The 19,924-nt window shown below is 42.9% G+C and overlaps 1 protein-coding gene across 4 annotated transcripts in view; it reads right to left on the bottom strand.

Annotated features, from left to right (window-relative positions):
* The window catches only part of atp11b (ATPase phospholipid transporting 11B (putative)), a 108,348-nt gene that overhangs the window by 15,881 nt on the left and 72,543 nt on the right, over positions 1–19,924 (bottom strand). For 2 of the 4 annotated variants that reach the window (XR_004562964.1, XM_034179474.1), the window contains exons 27-30: positions 19,628–19,693; positions 10,512–10,615; positions 9,969–10,134; positions 8,095–8,180 (exon numbers count right to left, since the gene is read on the bottom strand). Coding sequence is in view for 3 of the 4 variants with exons in the window: in XM_034179474.1 (XP_034035365.1) it covers positions 8,095–8,180; positions 9,969–10,134; positions 10,512–10,615; positions 19,628–19,693 (422 nt within the window). In the remaining variant the exon portion in view is untranslated. The remainder of the gene's footprint in view (positions 1–8,094; positions 8,181–9,968; positions 10,135–10,511; positions 10,616–19,627; positions 19,694–19,924) is intronic. The other 2 variants (XM_034179472.1, XM_034179473.1) reach the window with 1 other exon arrangement.

Raw genomic sequence — 19,924 nt, 5'->3', positions numbered from 1 at the left:
ACCAGTTTTATTTGTTATTATCTATCGTCCACCTACCTAAACTCTGTAAGTGAGATAGAGTATCTCGTCAATAGTTTTACATCCTCACTGAAGACAACTTTGGATGCTGTAGCTCCTCTGAAAAAGAGAGCCTTAAATCAGAAGTGCCTGACTCCGTGGTATAACTCACAAACTCGCAGCTTAAAGCAGATAACCCATACGTTGGAGAGGAAATGGCGTCTCACTAATTTAGAAGATCTTCACTTAGCCTGGAAAAAGAGTCTGTTGCTCTATAAAAAAGCCCTCCGTAAAGCTAGGACATCTTACTACTCATCACTAATTGAAGAAAATAAGAACAACCCCAAGTTTCTTTTCAGCACTGTAGCCAGGCTGACAAAGAGTCACAGCTCTATTGAGCCGAGTATTCCTTTAACTTTAACTAGTAATGACTTCATGACTTTCTTTGCTAATAAAATTTTAATTATTAGAGAAAAAATTACTCAACCATCCCAAAGACGTATCATTATCTTTGGCTGCTTTCAGTGATGCCGGTATTTGGTTAGACTCTTTATCTCCGATTGTTCTGTCGGAGTTATTTTCATTAGTTACTTCCTCCAAACCATCAACATGTCTATTAGACCCCCATTTCTACCAGGCTGCTCAAGGAAGCCCAACCATTAATTAATGCTTCGATCTTAAATATGATCAATCTATCTTTATTTGTTGGCTATGTACCACAGGCTTTTAAGGTGGCAGTAATTAAACCATTACTTAAAAAGCCATCACTTGACCCAGCTATCTTAGCTAATTATAGGCCAATCTCCAACCTTCCTTTTCTCTCAAAAATTCTTGAAAGGGTAGTTGTAAAACAGCTAACTGATCATCTGCAGAGGAATGGTCTATTTGAAGAGTTTCAGTCAGGTTTTAGAATTCATCATAGTACAGAAACAGCATTAGTGAAGGTTACAAATGATCTTCTTATGGCCTCAGACAGTGGACTCATTTCTGTGCTTGTTCTGTTAGACCTCAGTGCTGCTTTTGATACTGTTGACCATAAAATTTTATTACAGAGATTAGAGCATGCCATAGGTATTAAAGGCACTCCGCTGCGGTGGTTTGAATCATATTTATCTAATAGATTACAATTTGTTCATGTAAATGGGGAATCTTCTTCACAGACTAAGGTTAATTATGGAGTTCCACAAGGTTCTGTGCTAGGACCAATTTTATTCACTTTATACGTTTCCCTTAGGCAGTATTATTAGACGGCATTGCTTAAATTTTCATTGTTACGCAGATGATACCCAGCTTTATCTATCCATGAAGCCAGAGGACACACACCAATTAGCTAAACTGCAGGATTGTCTTACAGACATAAAGACATGGATGACCTCTAATTTCCTGCTTTTAAACTCATAAAACAGAAGTTATTGTACTTGGCCCCACAAATCTTAGAAACATGGTGTCTAACCAGATCCTTCAGCTTTCAGGCTCCTCTCCTGTGGAACCAGCTCCCAATTCAGATCAGGGAGACAGACACCCTCTCTACTTTTAAGATTAGGCTTAAAACTTTCCTTTTTGCTAAAGCTTATAGTTAGGGCTGGATCAGGTGACCCTGAACCATCCCTTAGTTATGCTGCTATAGACTTAGACTGCTGGGGGCTTTTGCCTTACAATATAAAGCGCCTTGGGGCAACTGTTTGTTGTGATTTGGCGCTATATAAATAAAATTGATTTGATTTGAGTAAGCGGCATTATATGCACAATCATATTTAAATATACTTTTGTTTTTAAACGGCACACGCCATGTTGTGTAATTGCACCGAGCCAACAGACTCCTCCAGCTGCATGTCTCTTGTACAGAATTCATTCCTCCTGCAAATTATTAGCAAATTGGAATAAAATGCAAATTACTACAGATAGAATAAAACATGCAAACAGTAACTTTGCAAAGGAGCTTAAGCTGTCACTGGGATTTGTGTTTGGTACCAGGATTCCATACACCTTGGTACAACAACCTTAAAATTTTTATTATTATTATTATTATTATTATTGTTTAGTTATTTATTTTAAACATGGAGGACTTAATGTTAGTGGATACACATCACTGTCCCCCAATTGTTAGTAGATTTTTAGTGGAAAAAAGTACAAATGAATCAATAAGTAAATGCATAAAAAACTTGTATAAAAATACATAATACATTTTGTCATTAAAAGGGGCATACTGATGTCTTGAATTTATTTCTACATTTCCATACTTCAACTATTGGGCTAGTTCAACATTCCTACATTCATTCTTTATATTTATCACTTCCCTTATTAATTTCTGTATTTCTACACTTGGGTAATTACAAATTTCTGCATTCATTTATTTCTTCATTTCTGTTTGTGTATGCTAATAAGGTAGGCGGTCCCAATCTCAGTGAATGCAGGACTGGATCCATGATATACATTATCCCACCCCTTCTCGGTCACACCAGTGACTTGACTGACCTGACAACTGCAACGGCAGAAACGTACTTTTTTCCAAGTTGATCTTCCACTAGAAACCATTATGTGCTGGTAACAGGATGTAGATTTTAAAGAAAACAGCTGCTTCTGTTTAGTTCGTCCAGTTGACTAATCCTGCATAAGACTGAGGTTTAGCCCATACACCCATTGGCGCGTGCGCACACGCACACACACACACACACACACACACAAATGTAAAAATATATAAATAAATGTGCAAACATGGAAAGAGACCAAATACTAGTTGTATGAAAATATAGAAATAAATTAAGACATGAATTAAACTAGGCCCCTTTTTGTGAGTAGTACAACCCCTGGCAAAAATTATGGAATCACCGGCCTCGGAGGATGTTCATTCAGTTGTTTAATTTTGTAGAAAAAAAGCAGTTCTGAAGAAAAAATTATGGAATCATAAAAAACAAAAGAACGCTCCAACACATCACTAGTATTTTGTTGCACCACCTCTGGCTTTTATAACAGCTTGCAGTCTCTGAGGCATGGACTTAATGAGTGACAAACAGTACTCTTCATCAATCTGGCTACAACTTACTCTGATTGCTGTTGCCAGATCAGCTTTGCAGGTTGGAGCCTTGTCATGGACCATTTTCTTCAACTTCCACCAAAGATTTTCAATTGGATTAAGATCCGGACTATTTGCAGGCCATGACATTGACCCTATGTGTCTTTTTGCGAGGAATGTTTTCAGTTTTTGCTCTATGGCAAGATGCATTATCATCTTGAAAAATGATTTCATCATCCCCAAACATCCTTTCAAATGATGGGATAATAAAAGTGCCCAAAATATCAACGTAAACTTGTGCATTTATTGATGATTATTGATGATGTAATGACAGCCATCTCCCCAGTGTCTTTACCTGACATGCAGCCCCATATCGTCAATGACTGTGGAAATTTACATGTTCTCTTCAGGCAGTCATCTTTATAAATCTCATTGGAACGGCACCAAACAAAAGTTCCAGCATCATCACCTTGCCCAATGCAAATTCGAGATTCATCACTGAATATGACTTTCATCCAGTCATCCACAGTCCACGATTGCTTTTCCTTAGCCCATTGTAACCTTGTTTTTTTCTGTTTAGGTGTTGATGGCTTTCGTTTAGCTTTTCTGTATGTAAATCCCATTTCCTTTAGGCGGTTTCTTACACTTCGGTCACAGACGTTGACTCCAATTTCCTCCCATTCGTTCCTCATTTGTTTTTTTGTGCATTTTCGATTTTTGAGACATATTGCTTTAAGTTTTCTGTTTTGACGCTTTGATGTCTTCCTTGGTCTACCAGTATGTTTGCCTTTAACAACCTTCCCATGTTTGTATTTGGTCCAGAGTTTAGACACAGCTGACTGTGAACAACCAACATCTTTTGCAACATTGCGTGATGATTTACCCTCTTTTAAGAGTTTGATAATCCTCTCCTTTGTTTCAATTGACATCTCTCGTGTTGGAGCCATGATTCATGTCAGTCCACTTGGTGCAACAGCTCTCCAAGGTGTGAGCACTCCTTTTTAGATGCAGACTAACGAGCAGATCTGATTTGATGCAGGTGTTAGTTTTGGGGATGAAAATTTACAGGGTGAGTCCATAATTTTTTCCTCAGAATTGAGTGATTCCATATTTTTTTTCCCTCTGCTTGGTCTAAAAAAGTAACAGTTACTGACTGCCACAATTTTTTTTCCTGATTTCTTATAGTGTTTATTAAAGTCAGAAAGTTGCCATTTGAAATGACTTTAGTTTTGTGTCATGTCTGTGATCTGCTTTTTTTCTACAAAATTAAACAACTGAATGAACATCCTCCGAGGCCGGTGATTCCATAATTTTTGCCAGGGGTTGTATGTATTTATTTACAAATCCAAAGTTAGGTCGGCAATGGTTATTTTCTACATAAAAAAAGTTATTTGATTATCAAGTTTTTGGCAAGGTCACTTGGAATAAACTGATTTATATGACTTGTTTCAGGTTTTGCCAGACAGATGGACTCCCGAGTGTCCTTCTGGTTTAACTATGATCCATCCAAAGCAGCAAGCGGTTTAGCTGGAATGATTTAAAAATAAACAGCAGCGACGCATGCAGCAAACAAAACAGAAAGAACAAAAAACAAAACAGGAAATGCACCAGTGATCGAGGAACACTTGCTGATTTTCACTCTGCAATATGGTGCTAAAGACGTCTTGCCTGAGAACAGTGGCGTCCAAAAACAATCCAGAAATCACCTCATGGAGTCAGTGGTTGCAAATAAAGCCTGCGCCCTCTTGGCTCTTTCTGGAATGTCGATGGACCCCAGCGTTTTGAGAACATCCCTGAACCAAGCAGAGTTTTGGTTATGAGTTCATGGTGATGCTTCATCTGCAGATGTTCTGACAGCACAGAATACTGCATGCTTTCAAACAGGACAACACCACAAGTCCAGACTCTTGGACTGGTGTCCAGGAGTGAGGTGTCTGTCTTTGGCTGTTCTCCTGAACCATGCAGGTGGACGACTCAGATGTGAGGAGGGTGAAACGGAGAATCACTTCGAAGGCTTTCGGGTCTGGTGTATGCTTGTGGACGAATGAAAATGCTTGAGATGTTGGGGTGATTTTATGGGCTTCGTCATGCTGCTGTGCAACATGCATACCACGCCCTGATTACATGCCAAGACCGCGAGCTGACAGGCTGAAAGCCGGCGCTCTGACCAGTTGGTCTGAGTTACGCCCTGGGCTGAACGTTGGTAAGGACTCAGGGCTTCAATTTTGCATTTCAGACGGAGTCCCCGCATGACACACACAGTTGTTACAGTTGTCGGGGTGAAGAGAGAAAATTCAAATCAGTGAGGATTTGCAGGTGTTCATGCAGTGGGCGAGTTTATGCTCTCACAGGCAGACATAGTGGCGATCTCGTAACACATTCTCTGTGTCCGTCTCACTAAAATGCAGTACATGCAGTAGTTTTTTTTTTTTTTTTTTTTTTAAACATTCCTCTGCATTATATCCTAAGACATGAGTTCTGTGAAATGGCTGTGTGTTGTAATGCCTCGTCCCAATCACAGAGAATGCTGATTGGCTTGTCGGGAGCATGCAGCCACAGAAAAGGCAAAACAAAACAAGACCCTGTTCCAACACTAACAGCACTCTTCTCGGCAGCCGGCAAACTGCCAGTGTTAGAAATGGGCCTCAGAAGGACGAAATCAAGACCAGTCCCCAGGAAATGAAGGTTTTTTTTTTTTTTTTTTAATGAACTGTAGAACTTTTTCTGGAAAGCAATTTTTCTACTTTTGAACAAGTCAACCAAAGCAACACTGCAAATGATTATTCAACTTCAGCCTTTATGGGTGGAGGGGGAGTGGGCGACAGATACTTCAAAAATCTACAAGTATACTAGACCTTAAAATTAACAGCTAAATATATTTCTGACTGAATATGTTTACAAACAAACAAGCAACTATAATCTTTAGCAGAAAGCATTTCAATTTAGATGTTTCCACCTTCAAAGTAGAATTTTAATGACTATTTTGTCTTATCTTCTATAAAGCAGTTAACATACAGAAAACCATTTTTAAAAATCTACAACCAGATGAAATGTTCAGGGATCCTCACAGGTTAAAAAGTAATCTAGTTGTAATATAGCTCACAAACTAGTCATGATCAACAGTGTTTAATACTATCAGCTTCAAGATTCTTAAAGGCTTTGTCACTAATAGTTTTTTTTTGTTAAACGTTGAACAAAGTGAGTATTGTGTAAAATTTTGAGATTTTAGCTCATTTTTCACGGCCGATTGGGTCCAGGACTTTAAGTGTGAATTCACGATGAGGAAATTATTTATTGTCTTTCAGATCTAGTGTACAACTGAAGGTAATCACATTACTTATGCACCTATCAAACAACGAGTTACACAGTCCAGTTCAATTATATTCCAAAGCCGCAGTTATGACATAAGTCAACCACAGCCATATTTTATTAAGTAGCCATCAAAAACCAAACGATTCCAACTTGTACATGGCCAGATTTGGTGCTAAGCCTCAGCCAGTTTAAACTGGACTACTGCAATGTTCTCTGGTTTACTGCAGTCCAGCATTAGGGGTCTCCAATTGGTTCAAAATGCTGCTGCCAGAGTTTGTCAAGTAACAGAAAATTTGACCACTTTACACCGATTTTGGCATCTCTTCACTGGCTTCCTGTTCATGAGGTCAGATTTTAAGGTTCTGTTACTAACCTATAAAATTATTCATGGACTAGCACCTCCCTACTCAACTGATCAAATTTTACTCTACATACTGGCCTGGGCTCTGCGTTCTCAGGGTGCAGGACTACTTTGTGTCTCTAGGGTGAATAAAAGGTCTGCAAGCCACAGAGGTTTCTCTTGTTGCATCCTATTCTGTGGAATGATCTCCCTATGGAGATAAAACAGCCAGATTCTGTAGAGACATTTAAGTCCAGACTTAAGATGCATCTATTCTCCCTCTTGTATGACTAGCATACTGGCATAGTGTGAACTATATTTCCTATCCCTTTAACTCACCTCATTAGTAATGGAAGCAGGTCTCGATCTCTCATTCTTGGGTCTGTCAGTGAAGTTCAGGGCTAGTGGCCGGCGACCACCTTAGTATTCTCTCTGCTTCCTCATACCTTAGGTGGAGTTATTTCTGGCCGACTGATTCTGCTCTTTTTCTCTCTATCCAAGGCACTGAAGATATTGTGCAAGGTTGATGACTGTGCACCACAGGTCGTTGGACTGACTGAGATAGCCTGGCTGAAGCAGCACACTGCAGTCTGCTTTTGGAATGTACTCTTCAATGAGGACAGCTTGTGCTGTAACCCACGGACGAGGTGATGGATGGACGCTGGCCCTATCTCACACCCCCTGACTGTGGCACCAACGACTGTGCGCTCATCTCAATAATGCCCTTTATTTTTGACGCTATTCTGGTTTTTCTGTTTCTTCACCTTGGTACAAACTTTGCAAAACTTTTAGATTGGCCTAAGCAGTGAGTCACCCCTCTGACTCTGGTCTGCTTGAGGTTTCCTTCTCAACATCAACAGAGGCAGTTTTTCCTTATCACTGTCACCTGTGTGCTTGCTCTAGGTGTCTGGTAAGGTTAGACCTTACTTGTGTAAAGCATCTTGAGGGAGCTTTGCTGTGATTTGGAGCTGTATAAATAAAATACAATGAACTGAAACTGAGAAGCGCTTAGACACGTTGCTTGGCATAAAACAGCACAGGTTGGAAAAAATCTGTTAAAAGGCTTGTTTTTGGGAACTTGGCTGGACTTCCAGATGCCTGGTGTAGCTCAACACACCTCAGTATCCAATTTTCGTGCTGAGCACAGAAAGAATTACCCCAAGATATTAGAGTCCGCCAAGTTCCAGGAAACAAAGACTCTTCCAGATGTTGGCTGAGTGGTGAGCCAAGGGTGCCAAATGTTAACTCAGTCCTTTACAGCACTCTACAACTCAGTCTTGCTGTGGTATAACTGACTGAAAGCAACAAAAATACTAAATTTCAAGTTGGCAGAATCATATTCAAAGAGGAGCACCAATGTAGGGCCAAAGGTTAGCCATGACAGATGTGGGAATATTCACGTAAGTATATGAAGCCTATGAATCTTTTCTACCTAATCTTGCCCAGCTGGCTCTTGGCTCTGGACAGAGGCTGCAGAGCGATGAAGTCATCACCTATCACCACTCGGTTGGAATACATCTTCACCAGGACAGAAAAGTGCACGCAGAGAATATACAGAGAAACAGGATAGCAGGAAGAAGACACACAGAACAGAGTGGTTAGAACACAAACCCACACAGGAAAGGACAAAATGTGACAAACGTTAGAGCAGAAACATCAAACACCACACCGGATCTGGAAAGGCAGATCACTCAAAAAAGAAGGAAAGTTTGAGCCAAAAATGAAACTATTACAGCAAGAGTCTTCCGAGAGGTGAGTGTGTGTTTTGTTGTGCATGTGAGTGTGTTTGTATGGGGACAGAACAGATTTATGTGGTGTCTCAGTGCAACTCGTAAATACCATGCTGTTCCTGAAAGAAAGTGGTCACACATGACCTCCGAGGCTGAGAATATAAGAAACCAGATGCCTTCCACAGTCATTGTTTTCTCTTCTGGGCTTCTCTCATATTAGAGAAAATAATTACAGACTTTACCAATGAAAGTACAACACATAAGTCTTTTGCTGCACACGGGAGGTTTAACTACTGAAATGTTCTCACCTACCAATCTCTTTAGAAGGCTGCCTGATTTTTATGTTTTGTTTTTTGTTTTTTTTTTAATGTTTAATAAAAGGTAAAAGAAGAGCCAGGACCGCAACATCCCAGTATTTATTCAGCGTATGTATGTTCACAATTTCCATTTCTCCCTGTTCAAACTACACATGAGCTAAAGCAGGTGAGTTCCATCAGTCAGTCAGTTGAGCTGATCCAGTCTAAGCAGATCAGGAAAAAATAAAAACATGCAATAGTCTGGGCCCTGAGAACCAGGATTGGGAAACACTGGCCCAAACCATACTGGATTATAAACATGTGAATATTTAAAAGTGCTGTGAATTATTTTTCAGTCATGCAAAGCTTCCCTCAGCCACTCCTGCACAACCCTCCCTCCCATTGCACTGAGCTGAACAAACAGCAGTTGAAGCCTTTTAAAAGGACTAACGGCTCAAAATTTAGTCTGACCACATTCTTGGTCAGACGTATGTTTGGTCTTTAAACATGACTTTGGGACTTATTCGTGTAAAGTCACCAACATCTTGGGGGGGGGGGGGGAATCAACAGTTATGTGGTGAGTAGTGTGTACCACTGTCTCTTTATAAACGTAGGGAGCAGCAACGCTTTCACAGAGCAGGACACACATGCACTAAATGTGCACACGCAGAAATCTCATGCAATGAATGTGTGCAAATGCTCAAACCAAGGATGTAAGAAGGAGACAGAAAAGCTCAGAGCACAAAGGGAGTGCTGCTTCATTCTCTGTCCAGGATGCCACGAAGTCACTGAATGATTAGAAGGAATATAGTCATAAGTTGCTATATTAATGTTTAAAATGCCACTCAAGCAACTTTAATTATACTGGCATACACTGAGTTGTTTGGGTTTACATTTATCAGTATCTATTTGAGCAGCAATTCCCAAATTCAATTCTGGCAAATCACAGCTCCATGTTTGAAGTTTTGCCTGGTTCTACTTACACATCTTCCAGATTGTTGACTGGTTGAACACACCTAATCTGGCAAGTGAAGTGTGGATAGAGTAGAGAGAAATGAAAAATCACTGGGTACCAGGGGGAGAAGAGTGCTGTTCATCAGCTCCATGAGTCAACACTCATTTGGAAAAGAAAACAATTTTGCAGGTACATCGTATGTGGCAAATGCTTTGCACTGTGCAATCAGGCCAGCAGGGTGCAGCTCCTGTAATAAAACTGCAGCAAAAAGGCATTAAGATTCTAATGGTTATTTAACCCTTTCTCATCGTGCTCCCCACACTACCTGACTCTTCTGCGTGCTGGTGGGCTGCAGATGTCTGTAGAACACCTTCTTCACGACATCGGGAAAGAGGCAGGTTATGATCATGATGATGATAGCAAACCAGGCCGAGCCGCTAGACAGCAGCTGCACGAAGACGAAGTACATGTCCTGTGTGTGGAGGAAAGGCCTGGAGGTGCAGACAGGACAGTGATTGGGCAGTGAAGAGGAGACGGAGACACACATTTAGCAAAAACAAACTCTGCCCTGAGGCCTACTCAAGATTTTTTTTGTTAGTAGAGGAAGGTACTTGCAGAACAGTCAAATCACAGTACTGGAGGACCAAATACTTAACATACTTTATGATAGTGATGATTCATGTTATGTTTTGTGATATAACTACCCATTTGTCACTTTGTGCTACTATACGACTTGGTATCAGTTTAACGTAATTTCTCTTACATTGTTATAATGTTGAAAAATATTATTTATGTTGTTTTATTCAAATCTGAAAGAACAGCAAGTTGTATAAAAAGAAGAAAAAAAAAAGCAAGAGGCAGTTCTTACCAGATGATACCACCATAGAAGAGAGAGAAGATGAAGTAGAAAGCAATCGAGCCCCATGTCACAAAGTGGTTCATCCACGTCCAGAAATGAGTCTCCAACGCCAGCTGTTAACACACAGGAGAGACGGGAAAAGGAAGCCACAGCAGAGACATAAATGAACTACAGCAATCTACATATGGCTAGGTTAACAGTGAGCTACAGTAAATCAATATGCAGAAAATCCAGCAAGGGATGTCTATCTCGACTTTCAATGCTTACCAGTCCAGTAAGTATCAGTGAAATTGTGGAGAGCTGGACATGTCCAAACTTGTCCTCTAACACGCCGAAATGGAGGCGTTCCTTTGTCTCGCTTCCAAAGCGAATCGGTCGTGATGCGCGAAGCCTCCGCGCGGCTTTCCATGACAAAATCGCTTGTTAAAAGTGAAATCTGCCGGAAAATGGCTGATGTCCAGCTCTTGTGATAACCAGAGAAAGAGCACACGACGGTCTCGTATCCACAGAGCCATCCGTTTAGAAATGGTCCGGTGGCTTGTGCCGCGTCATTGCAGCTCGGAGCGCGGCACGCCGAGCATCCTTAAAGGGGTCCTTAAAGCTGTACTAACACACCTTATTCTCTGTGAAGCCCGTAAAATTTTCACCGAAAGCCAGATAAATTTTTCGAATGGTTTCCAGGTGCCTGTCTCTAACAGCTTCTGAAAAAATTCTGATGGAAAAAAAGTCCTTTTCATTCCGCCATTTCCAGACAATGAAAATCTGATGAGGGGGCAGGACCACTCCTTCCCAAGGCGTGCTCACAGGCGAATGACGTCACCGACAGGCGTGGAAAAACTCACGCATGCGCACGAGAGTTCAACCATGTCTGACGTAAAAACATGAATGAAATCCATATAGTTTTTGAAAAAATAAAAAGGACCGTTACTTTATTGACAGACCTCGTATTAAATAAAGAATACATGGATAAGGATACAGCAATAATTAAAATGTTTGTCTTGGCTTACCAAAATAAACTCAATGGGAAATTGATCTCAAAAATATACGAGGGCTTAGAAAACCTAAAGGGAGAAGACACTGAATATATAAAAAGGAAATTGAGGCTAATATTAAATTGACCGAGGAGGAATGGGACAACATAAATCAACAAATATGGAAAACAACATCCTCTTTAAAGTGGAAAGAGCATGGCTGGAAGAATATTGTTCGTTTTTTTTTTAGAACTCCAGCACAGGCAAAATATTGGGATATGAGCTGTTGGAGACGGTGTGGGGAAGTACAAGGTCTGTTAGAAAAGTATCAGACCTTTTTATTTTTTTCAAAAACCTGATGGATTTGAATCGTGTGCTTGCATGAGCCAACTTGCTTGTAAGCAGCCTTTGTGTGAGGATGGGTGGAGTCTCTCGTCGTTTTTTCTTTGCAAGGAAATGGCAGAACGACTGGAGCAGCGCAACTTCATCAAATTTTGCCAGAAACTGGGCCACAGCCAGGTGGAAACCATTCGGATTATTCAGATGGCTTTCGGTGACGATCCTCTGGGTATCACACAGATTAAGGAGCGGTACAACCGGTTTAAAGACGTCCGCACAACGGTGGAGAGCGCGCCGCGCTCCGGTCAGCCATCAACATGCTGAAATGACCAGATCATTTCCAAAGTGAACGCTGTGGAGATGTGGGACCATTGTGTGATTATCCGAGAAATTGCGGAAGAGGTGGACATCAGCACTTTTTCGGCACATTCCACTGTGAAATGATGGCGCAGCAACAACGCCTCCGTGATGAAGCCTCACAGGACATGCCCTCACAGGACATGCCCAGCAGATATTTTACACTGGAGCTCCTTTTCTGGGCCACGTAACCTGCGCTGGTGAGACTGAGCAACTTTTGAGAAACTAAAGTGGTTCTATTTCATTCCTCCTGACCGCCAGAGGGCGGTGCTTTAGCACCTGGATAACTACATGTGCACAGCACAGAGGTCGAGAATATATACCAACAAAGTCACGCCATTGGATGTGACCTGGGCAGAGGTGTCAAGTAACGAAGTACAAATACTTCGTTACTGTACTTAAGTACACTTTTTAGGTATCTATACTTTACTCCATTACTTATTTTTCTGCCGACTTCTACTCATTACATTTTCACACAAGTATCTGTACTTTCTATTCCTTACATTTTTAAAACAAACAGCCTCGTTACTTTTGGCTTCAGTTTAATGTTTATATATATATTTCACGTCATGTGCGCCTGTAATCAACTTTTCTGCAGCACGGCTTTGCTGTGAACCGTGAACCAATCGAAGCAGTAGTTCGCAGATTGAAGCAATGCTACGACCATTGCTTCGTTTATTCTTTCTTTCGCTTAATTTTCCCCCGCTAAAACCCTAAAGAGCATACTTATGTGAGTATTATTTACCTTTTCTATGTTAAACTGACCTGTTATGGTCTTCTGAAACAGTTGATGGATGTATTTTATAACTTAAAAACGGGAGCGATGCTAACGCGTTAGCATGTCTATGGCATTTTCAATGTTAAAACTTAGCATTATGCAGTTGCAGCTGTTTGTTTTCAAATTGTAATATTTCTTAAATTTATTTTTGTTTATATATTAATAATCTAATGATTATTATATACAATCCTAGAGAAAGAGGCAAAAAGAACCTGAATAGAAACAACAGAAAATATAAAAGCAACTAACAATGAACATACGTAAATAAATACATACATAAATAAATGAGTGTTTCCTGTGAACACCTAGTGATTCTTATACCTCCACTTCATCCCCGTCTTATTTAATGAGTTTGTTTCGGTCAAACCATATTTTCATTGTGTTAATTTCTTCAGTGATTTCCTCCAGAACTAACTGCTACATCCTAGTAAGAGCAGAATACTACTGGAATGAATTTGAATAAGGAAAGTTGTGTTTTTTTGTTTTTTTTCTTCACTAAATGGATGCTGCACTCACTGCAGTTTATTGTCTGGAATAGTCCCAGATTGCATTTCAGAGCTTCTAGAATTGAAACATTTTTGTGCAGGTTGTGTTGGGGGTAATTTTGGGTTTTGGGTCTTGGGCCACATGTAGAACGAATCAGTTTTTAAATTAAGCTTTCAATTCATATAGTGGCATCTACCTGTTTTTTTTTTTAAAGGTTACTTTATACTTTTATACTTTAAGTAGGTTTTGGAGCACATACTTTTTCACTTTTACTTGAGTAAAGAGGTCAAGTTGATACTTCAACTTTTACCAGAGTGTTTTTAAACTGCAGTATCTATACTTCTACTTAAGTAACAAATGTGTGTACTTTTGACACCACTGGACCTGGGTGACATCAGTGGTTGTCTTTATATACCAGACACACCCAGCGCTCGCTTCTTTTCTACATCCTCGCATTCTTAGAGGTTGAGAACGCATTTAGCTGCGATTGCCGCTGTCGCTTGTAGCCTCGCAACCCAGCTTTGGTTGGAGCTATGTGCACTGCACACTTCCTCCAGAGGCTGCAAGACACGGCTTCACCGTTTTTTGTATTCTTTGACTGACGCCTGTCGTGAGTACACCTTCCTAAACGCCGGGTGGGCACCTTTGCCGCTGCCCTGCTGGGTATTTTCCTCTGTGCACATTAGCTGTGTTGTTTCGACAAAAGTTGGCTATTTGTTTAGTTGTGTCACTAACCCCGTTAACTACATGGTAGTGTGTGTATCAGAACCAGTATAGTGTACTGTGTTGGGCTTGCCGTGAGTGTTTTCCACTCCTTGAAGTACTTTGTCTGCACTGCCGCCATTTTGCTAAGTTTAACAGCTCCGCTAGCAGCTAGTGTTGTCGTCGTTGCTCTAAGTGACTTAGCACTTGGGCTGTAAGTTTTTCGGCTGTGTGCATTGTGTTATTACTGTGGCTGTGAGTGCTTCACGCTCCGGGCCTCGTGTCGAGTGTGCGGCTGTGAGTGCTTCACGCTCCTGGCCTCGTGTCGAGTGTGCGGCTGTGAGTGCTTCACGCTCCGGGCCTCGTGTCGAGTGTGCGGCTGTGAGTGCTTCACGCTCCGGGCCTCGTGTCGAGTGTGCGGCTGTGAGTGCTTCACGCTCCGGGCCTCGTGTCGAGTGTGCGGCTGTGAGTGCTTCACGCTCCGGGCCTCGTGTCGAGTGTGCGGCTGTGAGTGCTTCACGCTCCGGGCCTCGTGTCGAGTGTGCGGCTGTGAGTGCTTCACGCTCCGGGCCTCGTGTCGAGTGTGCGGCTGTGAGTGCTTCACGCTCCGGGCCTCGTGTCGAGTGTGCGGCTGTGAGTGCTTCATGCTCCGGGCCTCGTGTCAAGTCGACGGCTGTGAGTGCTTCATGCTCCGTGCCTCGTGTTACTATTTACACTGTGTGTGATTCACGCTTTGTCTTTCCATCTGTAACCGTCAGGGCTTGCGTTAGCCATCTGCACGCAGTCCACAATGTTGACAGGGCCTTTGTTGCATGGCTGTAGAATCTGTTTGGCTCCCTTAAGCCCAGATGATGGACATATGTTTTGCCCCTCGTGTCCTGGGATCAGACACCTGAGGGAAGCCCTGACTGGCGATGCCTGCCTTAATTGTGCCAGCATGCCACTGGCAGAGAGATCTGCTAGACTTGCAGCATTGGAAAGTGGAATATCTAGTGCGACTTTGGCCTCCAGCCCCAGGAAGGAACCAAAGCGCCGTAAACGCCCGCATGCAGGAGCCCCTTCTGTTAAGAAGGTTACTCATGACCATGCTTTGGCTGAAAAGGTCGAAACACTGACTTCTGAGTTTGCTCAGATTAAGTCCTTGCTTCTGAATCTACAGCCTAGGGATGCAGTGACAGTTCCTGTTGTCCCTAATGAGGCTGATCAGACCAATGTAGTTACTCAGCAGGAGGAAGATGTCGTGTCTATTGCTGCGACTGATTCCTTGTACATGACAAGTGATATAAACTGTGTGGAGGATGAGGATGAGAGGGGTCTTTCTCCAAGCCACACCGGTCTTCCAGACCTCAGCCAGTCACATGTGCTACAGCTTTTCACTCTACATACAGGCTTCTGCCGACTCCCAGAGCTGCACGTGCTTTCGCAGTTGAGGGCCAGCGGCCTGCCTTTCGGGAGCCTACGGGCAGACTCCCAAGAACTGGTTTCACAGAGCTTCCAGTAATTGCGCCCAGCGGTCCTCAGGGATGCGAGGCAGAGGTGGTCGGGTCTGACTGCCAACGTTTAGACCCCAGCCGTTTTTCACGAAATCAACTCTGGGAGCCACTGGGAGGCTCAAGTTCAAGACCCATGGGTCATTTCAACCTTCTTCGAAGGTTACAGAATTCAGTTCAGATGTCGTCCTCCAAAGTTCAATGGGGTGAGGATGACTGTTGTTTCCGACTCGGTGCAGTCTGCCGCCCTACAACGGGAGATTTTGGAACTCCTGGAGAAGGGGGCCATAGAGCTAGTTCACAGTTCAAACCAGCTCAGGGGGTTCTATTCAATTTACTTCCTTGTTCCAAAGAAGGATGGCGGCTTTCGTCCTATCCTCGATCTCCGACGTCTGAATCGTTATATCAAAGTGCTGCAGTTTCACATGCTCCGCACAGTAGACGTCCTTCAAACTATCACACTAGGAGACTGGTTCACAAATGTCAACTTAAAAGACGCCTATTTCTATGTGCCAGTGGTGCCTCATCACAGGCAGTTTCTCCACTTTGGTTTCGAAGGTCAGGCATACCAGTTCAGGGTGCTTCCTTTCGGCCTCTCTCTCGCCCCTCGTACATTTACCAGATGTATGGCTGCAGCACTGGCCCCACTGCAAGCTCTTGGATTAAGAATCCTACCCTACTTAGACGATTGGCTTGTCTGCGCTCCGACTCAGGAGCAGGCGCACAACGACACAGCTCTTCTTCTGAACCATGTTTCTCATTTAGGACTCACAGTGAACTTTGCAAAGAGTTCTCTTGTTCCCAGTCAACAAACGACCTTCATCGGCATTGTCATCAACTCCCTGACTATCACTGCATTGCCATCCCCGCAGAGAGTAGATGATTGAATTTGTCTCGTCTCACATATTCAACGGGCTGTGACGCTGCCTTTTGGTTTGCTGCTCCGGTTGATGGGCAAATTGACTGCAATGTTGCTAGTGGTACCTTTGAGACTTCTGTTCTTACGTCCCTTACAGATTTGGATCAACAACCTAGGCCTCAACTCAAAGTTGCATCAGCACAGGCTTGTACGACTCTCCAACCAGTGCCTTCTGCACCTTAGACCCTGGGGTAATGTGGACTTCATCTGCAAGGGTGTCCCTCTAGGCTCCTTCCCTTCTCGCCAAGACGTGGCTGTTACAGATGCATCACTCAAAAATTGGGGGGTCGTGTGGAATCACAGGATGGTGAGGGGTGTCTGGAGTCCTCAGGAGAGACTCCAACACATAAACGTGCTGGAGCTTCGCGCTGTGCGACTGGCTCTCAAGCATTTCCTCCCGGCCCTGAGAGGAAGACATGTTCTTGTCCAGTCGGACAACACGTCAACAGTCTATCACATAAACCATCAGGGGGGCACCAGGTCCAATCACTCATTGGCAGAAACTCTGAGGCTTCTCTTATGAGCGTTGCCTCAGCATTCAAAGTGTCAGAGCAGTTCATCTGCCCGGCGTACAGAATAGCGCTGCGGATTTACTCTCCAGACAGAAACCACCACCAGGAGAGTGGAGACTGAACCCGATTGTGGTTCAAATGATCTGGCAGAAGTATGGTGTAGTGGAAGTGGACCTTTTCGCTTCAAGCACCTCGACACATTGCCCACGGTGGTACTCCCTCTCAGAATCAGACAGCCCGCTGGGGCAGGATGCATTGGCTCACCCGTGGCCGGATTGCCTCCTTTATGCCTTCCCTCCTCTCCCACTGCTGATGCTGACACTGCACAGGATAGATCAGAGCAGCCACAGGGTGCTGCTGGTTGCTCCATTCTGGCCGGGGAGGATTTAGTTTCCCATGATTTACAAACTCCTTGAGGGGGAACCTTGGGCTCTCCCGGAGAGGAAGGATTTGTTGTCACAGCTACAGGGGAGGATTTGGCACCCTCACCCAGAACGCCTTCAACTGTATGTGCGGCCGTTGAGGGGCCGGACTCCGTGTTAAGTTCTTGTGACTAGGCTGTTGTTCAGACTATCCTTAATTCACGTGCTGCTTCTACCAGGGCTTTGTATGACAACAGATGGAAGCTATTTGCGTGGAGGTGTGAGAACCAAAAGTTAGACCCGGAGCGTTTCCCTGTGCCTATTCTCAAATATTTACAAGAACTGCTGGAGAAAGGACTTTCTGTTGCTACCTTAAAGGTTTATGTTGCTGCAATCTCTGCCTTCACATCTACGTTGATGGCCGGTCAGTGGGTTCACACCTCTTAGTGTGTCGTCTTTTGCAGCCTCCAAGGCTTGCACGCGTACCTTCATGGGAGCTTCCTCTAATCCTGGAGGGTTTAAGCTTATCCCCTTTCGAACCAGTTGAAAGTGCTGATCTTAAATGGGTGTCAGTGAAGACTGCCTTTCTGCGTGCACGGTCTTCGGCTAAGTGGGTGGGAGAGCTCCATGCCCTATCAGTCGCTGGGGACTGTTTGCGATGGAATTTTGACGGATCTGGGGTTACGCTGTGGCCTAATCCGTCCCTTTTACCCAAGAGAATTTCAACCTTTCATGTTAACCAGCCAGTTTCCTTGGCTGTGTATGCCCAGCATTCTGATCCAGGATTATCTGTTTCAGGTTCCCTGTGTCCTGTCTGAATGTTGAAGCAGTACATTAGTGCGACTGCTGGGATCCGGAAAATGGATGCCCTGTTTGTGTGTTACAGTGATCACAAAAGAGGCTGTGCTGTCTCAAAGCAGCGACTCTCGCATTGGGTCGTGGATGCCATTTTACAAGTATACAGGTCCAGAGGTCTTCAGCCTCCTAAGGTTACGTGCCATTCCACCAGAGGGGTGTCCAGCTCCTGGGCTGCACTGAGAGGTGTCCCTTTGAGTGATATTTGTGCTGCTGCTACGTGGGCTTCGTCCTGTACCTTTCCCGCTATTACAGACTGAATGTGGCTGCTCCTCCTGCGGTGACATCGGCGGTGTTGTCTGCCTCCAGTCCCCACTGCTGATGCGAGATGAGTGTGACTCTTCGTGACCTTGTTGGTAATAAGTCATCCAGGTGCTAAAGCACTGCCCTCTGGTGGTCAGGAGGAATGAAATAGAACGAGAGTTACGAATGTAACTACGGTTCTATGAATTCCGGATGACCGCCAGAGTTGCTTGTCACTCAGAGTCTTGCGAGTTCATTCCGAAAAGAAGCCAGCGCTGGGTGCGTCTGGTATATAAAGACAACCAGTGACGTCACCCAGGTCACATCCAATGGCGTGACTTTGTTGGTATATATTCTTGACCTCTGTGCTGCGCACATGTAGTTATCCAGGTGCTAAAGCACCGCCCTCTGGCGGTCATCTGGAATTCATAGAACCGTAGTTACATTCGTAACTCTCGTTTTCAGTCTTCTTTTTTTTTGGAGGGAGGGGTGGATTGTTGTGTTTAACTCCTGTTTACAGACAGTATACAAGTGCTGCACCAGAGAGAAGTCTCAGTGTCCCTGCCCCCGCCTTCTCAGAGTAAAAGTCCACATTTCAAGACATCTTTTTACAAACAACAACAGATATATAGCTAACTAAAGCATAATTCAGTCACTATTAGTGAGTGTCCTAGTTTTACTGCTATGATTCTGCACTAAGCAGAACTGATGAGAAAAAAAGCTGTTGTACTTCATAAAAAAGACTAAATAATGGTAACATTAAAAAGGAGCTTGGATTGAAGATGTAAAATCTGTGATTCATTTGTCAATTACAAATTACGCACAATTGTGCCATTAATAATTATATATGTCACAAAAAAAAAACATCATGATGTTATCACAAAAAGTACAACATAAACAAAGGAAAACAATAGTATGATTGAAATTGTGTTCAAAAATAAGGTATTATTTGAAGTTAAAAGACCACTAAACAGTCCTCTTAATAGGAGGCAATGTTAATAAAAAGCTTTAAGCTTAAAGAAGACAGTCTCACCATATTTCAGCTCAAACCTATTCATCTAACCCAATAATGACACTGTACTGTATATTGTAAGATTAGCTATAATTTTACCTTTAATGTGACTGTGATGACCATAACAGTGAAGACGAGTGTCCCAAATGTCCAATTCCCAAACATCTACAAAAAAAACAAAACAAAAAAAAATGTCAGTTTGTGAAAACATTAGCATTACAATATTAAAGTTCAATGGAAGTAAAACAAATCACTTTGTATAGTAAAATTTATTGTAGTCAGTGTTGTTACCATAATACAGCTGAGCCTGTAGTCAGAGACATCATGTAAAAAGATGGCTAGTAAATGTACCTTTATTCACTCATAAGCAGAGGACAGATCATGTCTGTCAGTGCA

The sequence above is a fragment of the Thalassophryne amazonica genome, chromosome 10 (genome assembly GCF_902500255.1).
Source record: "Thalassophryne amazonica chromosome 10, fThaAma1.1, whole genome shotgun sequence".
NCBI lineage: Eukaryota > Metazoa > Chordata > Actinopteri > Batrachoidiformes > Batrachoididae > Thalassophryne > Thalassophryne amazonica.
The sequence above is the reverse complement of the archived record's forward strand: the minus strand, read 5'-3'. Positions and strand labels throughout refer to the sequence as shown.